Raw genomic sequence first — 6,724 nt, forward strand, 5'->3', positions numbered from 1 at the left:
ATTACTTTGATCCATATTGAATCTCTCCAAACTCTCGTGTGTATTTCTTCTACCCAATAAAAATGTAATATTGCCTCTGTAATACCTCAATTCTAAGAAAGAATCTCATGTTTCATTGATTTTTTAAAATCAATAAACATACATTCATTGTTTCCAATAAATATAAGATTATTCACATAAACACATACAATTAACAACATACATTTGTCTCGAGTCTTGATGAAAATAGTGTGTTCATATTGACATCTCTTAAAACCTTTGTTTGTTGAAATAAGTTATTAATGAGGCAGGCTAAAATATTTAAAGGTAAAAAATTATTTATTTCACGCTATTAATAGCACGCTATTAGAAACCATTCTAAATACCGTTCTGCATCTATTGGTTCAAATCATCTAGCAATTGTCGAAATTCTTTCTTTTATTAACCCCTAATACTTTTTGGATCGAAGGAAGTTCTCCATTAACATACATCAATGCTCATAGTGATCATTCAACTTCGATATTGAAGCTTGAACAAAATTATTTTCGGTTGACATGGATGACTTCACTTTTTTTCTTCGTTGCATCGTAGAAGTCCTTGCTCTAATACCAATTGTCAAATTAAATAAAAAAAATTATAGAAGATAAATGACCAAATTTATTGAAGGAATAAAAGATTATATATAGCCATCATTTTACATTAAAAAAAATAAAATAAACAGCCATAAACTAACTAATAACTACGATAAGAACAACTACTCACCGCTAACTAACTAGATAAGAACAAGGATTTATGCATCTTTCTTTTTCAACATATTTTTTTTTTTTCAGATGACAAAACTTAACAAAGCACAAACAATTGTAGAATAAAAAGTTGAATCACCAATATATGAATTATTATTCCCAAAACCTATCAACTAGTCATTAAAAGTTATAAACAATATCAAGTGAAAGTAAAAGTAAAAGATGAACCGATGTGGATGGCACAAAAAAAGATAATTTATTTTACCCTATAAATGATGTTCCAAAAGCAAATGGGGACATTAAATAATGTCATGAAAGTTGACCATATCAAGAGTCTGGTAATAACAATTAGATGCCTTGTTGAAATAATCCTTGGCTTGGTTTTGATCGGGGATTAAAAAAGCATGGGCAGTGTAAGCATTCCCCAGGCACCATAACGCATTGTGCTTGTTCGGGTCAACCACCAACGCCTCTTTCAGCTTAGAAACAGCTTCTGCATTAATTCATTATTAATTATACCCATTATTATTATTAATGGAATAAAAAGAATCTTTGAGATTGATTGATTTGTGTACCCTCAATAATTTTAATTGCTTCGAAAGTATTATCATTATGAAATTGGGATAGCTCAAGCAGGGCGTTTCCCCACTTGGTTAGATTCTGAAATAAGATGCATGCATGGTTGTTCATATCATAATCAGAAACAATTAATAATATATAGCTAAATCATGCTCTAGATCGATGATAAAACAAACATACATCTGCATCGAGAGGATTCTCTGCGTAAGCAACTTCGGAGGTCTTACGAGCGTCTTCTAAAAAGAGGAGACGATCAAAGGTGTTACGAGGTTCTTCCAAGAAGAGGAGACGATCAAAATCACTTTGTTTATCCATGAAAAGGTTCTTAGGGTTTCAAGAGGTAGTAGGAGAAAAGTGGGTTTTGTTGCCCAACCCAATTACCAAATAATATTCAAAAAGATTTTGGACTTTATTTCAAAATATTTCTCTTCTAGAATCACTATAAAAATGGTGTAATATTTTATTTTTCTAACATTTACCATAAATATATATATTAAGTATCTCAGTTACAATTAAATTTGTCAAATTAAAAAAATTCATTTAATAAATTTAATACATAATTTAAAAAATTGAATTATTAGTTCTCGATTAAACTCGATTTTAGTTGTGGTGTGCTGGTTTTTATAAATATATTAAGGAAAACCATATTTTGAATTCATTTTACAAAAAACTATATTTATCCTCTAATGCATCTAATAATTTTAGTATTAGGTATTTGTCTGGTTTAAGAACAAATGAGACTTAAGTGACCATGAACATTTTTAATTTTAATATCAATTTATTCGTAAAAATAAAATAAAATTACAAATTAAATAATTTTATAATAAGTAATATTATTTTCAAATTATTCTAGTTTATAAAATAAATTATATGTAATTAATAAAACTTATAATAATTATAAAAATAATACAAATTCAACAACAAAAAAAAAATTAAGTATAAAATTAATATTAATTTGAAAAAAAAAGTATAAATAAAAATATATTCATTTTAAACAAAAACAAAATATAATAACAATGTAGAAAAGTGTGAAAAACCTATTTCTAAAATTTAAAATCCACATGAAAAAAGAGAAATCATTATTTTGAAGGTTATATTTCAATGTTCTTAATCTTTACCCATCAAAGTCTCAATTTTTCACCAACTAAATGAGTCATATTTTTTCTACACCTTAACTGAGTTCACTCCACAAATTTATTCTCCCTTTTATCCCTCTTTCGTTGAATATAATATTTGCATATATGATTTTTTATTCAGAAATAAGAAAGAAAATAAATATTCACTCTTTCAAATACACGTAAGGATTTAAAAAAAAAAAAAAAAAAAAAAAACTACAATGAATCTATATTAATTGATGCAACAACTTATTGATAAACTTAAAAAAGTTTTTCTCTGTCCAAAATAAATATAGAAAAATGTATCTATGTTTATTGGTTTGATCAAGAATTAAAATTTATTACACCAAGTGCCCTATTAAACTATTATTTTGAAAGTTTATATATGTTTATAAATAAAAAGCAACATTTAAGGGTGATCAGGTATATCTCATTATTTATATATTTTTATTTAACTTAATTTAAATTTATAATATAATTAGTTTTATATATAATAATTTGCACTTTCTCAATCTACTATTTCAAATAGACAATAGATAAGGATTTACAAATAATGAATTTATATTAATGGATGCAACAACTTATTGATAAACTTAATTATGGTTTTATTCTCCTAACTAAATAAACATAGAAAAAAGTGGATCTATATTTATTGGTTTGACAAGGAATTAAAATTTATTCAGTAAGTGTTAGATTATAATCAACATTTAAGTTGATATTTTGATAAAATAAATGAAGAATTATGATTCATGTGCATATCAACAAAAGTTTAATTCGGGAATGAGGATGTGCTAAAGTTTACTATATATACAATATAAAGACTTTTGTGTATCAATGACATAAGACTTTTGTGTATCAAAGACATTTGTGTAATATTAATTTAATTTTCTAAGATTAAACTATTTTATTATATTCTAACAAAAAGTTATGATAATTTGTGATTTAGGTTATCAAGTACAATAAATACTAAATAGAAAGACACGGAAGAAACATATTTCGGTTAAAGCATTTGTCTCTACTGGTTCATAAAAGTTGGCTAAACAAGTGATGTGACTAAATTATAGCTAGACTAAATTATAGCTATTGAAATTTATAAGTTTGCAAAATGAATTGCACATATAAAATTCTTTGTATTTCCTATAAAACCCTCTTTTCAAGAAATCAAAAATAAAATATTTTTAAATAATTAGATAAATTAATATTTTTAATAAAATAATTTATTATTTTTAATAATTAATTAAAATATTTAAATTTATAAAATTAATAATTTAAAATATTATTATTAGATTATTTGGTTGTAGCGTTATTTATAGTAAATGATATGTTATATTATGTCTAGTCGTATGAATCACGAATAGATTGAATGAAATTATTTGCTCGAGTCTTCGAGTAGTTGTAAAGAAGTTTAGATTGATGTGCCTAATATGTCAGACCTACATATTTGAGTTACATCCCAATTATTTTTTGGTTGATTATCTGATTGAGAAATAAATCTTTGAATATTTAATGATTCTCGTGTTCAATATGTATCATTTGTAATACTATTATTATTAAGTACTTTTTCTTCTTATTTTCGTCATTTAATGTCTAAACGGTTTTTTTTCTATTTTTAATATAAATAACTTTAAAAAAATAAAATTTATTATTATTTATAATATATTAATTATAACCATTTTAATAAATATATATATTGATTTGAATTAATATATATCATTTTTATATTTTTAATATTATAATATATAATAGTTTAATTTTATAATTATAAGTAATTAGTATATTAATAAGTTTTTATTATTTTATTTTTTAATTAAGATCTAATTTTTGTTTAAATGGTGAAAAATGTTTTTTAAGTAAAATATTAATTTCAAAAAATTATTTAAAAAGTTTTACTTTTAATAATTTAATTTGAAAATTTAACTTTATTTTATTAAATTATCAAAATATAACATGAAAATAAATTGAAATTTTATAATCACACAAGTTAAATAAAAAAATAAAAAATAAAAAATTTCCTAAATCATTAGATAAATTAATATATTTTTATCATAAAATGTTTTAATAAAATAATTTATTATTTTAACTAATTAATTAAATATTTAAATATATAAAATGAATAATTTAAAATCTTATTATTTATAATATATTATTACCAACCATTTTAATAAATTTATATTTTATTTGAATTTATATATATATACTAATTTTTTATATTTTATTCTTATAATATATAATAATTTAATTTTATAATTATAAGTTATTAATATATTAATAAGTTATTATTATTTTTATATTTATTTAAAAAATCTAAAAAAAAAATAATTGTAGAAAAATGTTTTAAGTAAAATATTAATTTAGAAATTTTATTTAAAAAGTTTTAATTTAATTTGAAATTTTAACATTTTTTTAATTATTCAAATATATGTAAATATAACATAATTTTTAAAAATATTATTATTTTCTATATTAAGAATTTATAAATTAAAATTTTATTTATAATATATTATTAAAATTATTGATGATTATTTTTTAATATTATGAAAATTATTTTATTTACAATATATTATTAAAATTATTGATGATTATTTTTTAATATTATGAAAATTATAATTTTTAAATTAATTATAATAAGTTAATAATATTAAACAAGACTATATCTTTTAATAATATATTATAAATAATATATATTTTAGAATTATTAATAATATATTTTAAAATAAATTTATTTTTATTAGATATTTATTTAATTAATATTTTATATATTTTTATTTTTAATGATTGATTTATCATGATAAAATTTATATACTTAAAAATTAATTTTAATTTATAATAATTAGTAATAATATTATTTACACTATATAATTCATCGGATCTATGCAAGTATCAACAATAATATATATTTTAATAATATTATTATTTTATAATAATATAATTATATTTAAATCTTATTTATAATTACATAATTAATAATATATTTTTCAAATATATAATATAAGGTTTAATATTTACACATATAACATTTTTTGTTTTTAAATATATGATAATAATAAAATTTATAAATATAAATATCATAAATAATTTGTATCTAATAATAAATTTATAAATATATATATTTATTATAAAAATTGTGAATAATATATCATAAATATTAGTATTTTTAATTATTTATTTTATAAATTTAAATATATTATTTAAGAAAGATTATATTTTAAATAATTATTTAAAAAATATTTATTTTTTTTAAAACTATATTATTTTGTTATTATTATTATATTAAGTCTATTATATATATATATATATATATATATATATATTTAATATATATTGGTTAAGTTATTACTTTTATTTATAAATAAAATAAATTAAAAATTTATTATTTATTTTTCTGTATTAATATTTTATTATTATTATTTGAATGATATTTTTTAATAATATTGTGGATAATGTTTTAAAAACCAATTATTAATTAAATATATATATATATATATATATATATATATATATATATATATATATATATATATATATATGAAAAAATAAATGATTTAGTAATAAAATATTATATATTTTTAGAGGAGTGATAGAGGGAGGGAATTCGGTGAGGGAATTTGGTGAGGGAATGACTTGGCATCACCTTCATTGGTTGAAAAATGTAAAAGTGGGAGGAAAGAGAAAAATAGAGAAATTATTTGATTTTTTCAGCGAATAAAATTATGCCACGTCATTCCCTTACCAAATTCCCTCACAAAATTCCCTCACCTAATCATTTCTCATATTTTTATTATATAAAAAATAAAGTAAAAATATATTTGATATTAAATATAAATTGTAAAGTTATAAATAATAAAATAATATTAATTTAATATTCTGATTTTTTTTATACTTATAACAACTATTTATTATTAGTTTTTTTTAATAAAATCAAATTTATAATATATTTATTTTTTAAAATATAATTTTAAAATTTCAAAATAATAATTTTTTTTATATTTTGAAAATAAATATAATATTTAGAATTTATACTTTTGTTATATAATTTAAAATTATTGGAATTTGAATTGGAGAGAACGGATAAAAAGAAAAATATAGAATATACTATTATATATGTATAAAATTGAGACAATATAATTATTATTTTTTTTTTATCGCAAATACAACTTTATAATTTTTAATATAAAATCAGATTTTCTTAAGGTTAGGGTTTTATTCTAATAAATATATATAGGGAGCCATTTATATATTTGTTCTGTATAAAAAAAAATTTGAAGTTCACGAAATAAATTTATGTACTTCTTTTTCCTTTATATATAA

At 19.0% G+C, this 6,724-nt stretch overlaps 1 protein-coding gene across 1 annotated transcript; it reads right to left on the reverse strand.

The window, feature by feature from the left end:
• Positions 1 to 1,021: 1,021 nt before the first annotated feature.
• LOC124925133 (mitochondrial import receptor subunit TOM20-like) lies at positions 1,022 to 1,616 on the reverse strand. The gene is made up of 3 exons (XM_047465101.1): positions 1,482 to 1,616; positions 1,298 to 1,382; positions 1,022 to 1,215 (listed from the first exon to the last, which is right to left on the reverse strand). Exons 1-3 carry the CDS (start codon positions 1,614 to 1,616, stop codon positions 1,022 to 1,024), a joined length of 414 nt encoding a protein of 137 aa, XP_047321057.1.
• Between the last annotated feature and the right edge of the window lie 5,108 nt (positions 1,617 to 6,724).

The sequence above is a fragment of the Impatiens glandulifera genome, chromosome 2 (assembly GCF_907164915.1).
Source record: "Impatiens glandulifera chromosome 2, dImpGla2.1, whole genome shotgun sequence".
NCBI classification, from domain to species: domain Eukaryota; kingdom Viridiplantae; phylum Streptophyta; class Magnoliopsida; order Ericales; family Balsaminaceae; genus Impatiens; species Impatiens glandulifera.

Bases quoted from the DNA above. Each gene is read 5' to 3' on its own strand.
- LOC124925133 (XM_047465101.1), bottom strand. From the start codon at position 1,616: ATGGATAAACAAAGTGATTTTGATCGTCTCCTCTTCTTGGAAGAACCT. The intron at 1,383-1,481 runs GTATGTTTGTTT...ATCTTATTTCAG, and splicing joins AGAATCCTCTCGATGCAGAT to AATCTAACCAAGTGGGGAAA. The intron at 1,216-1,297 runs GTACACAAATCA...GAATTAATGCAG, and splicing joins AGCAATTAAAATTATTGAGG to AAGCTGTTTCTAAGCTGAAA.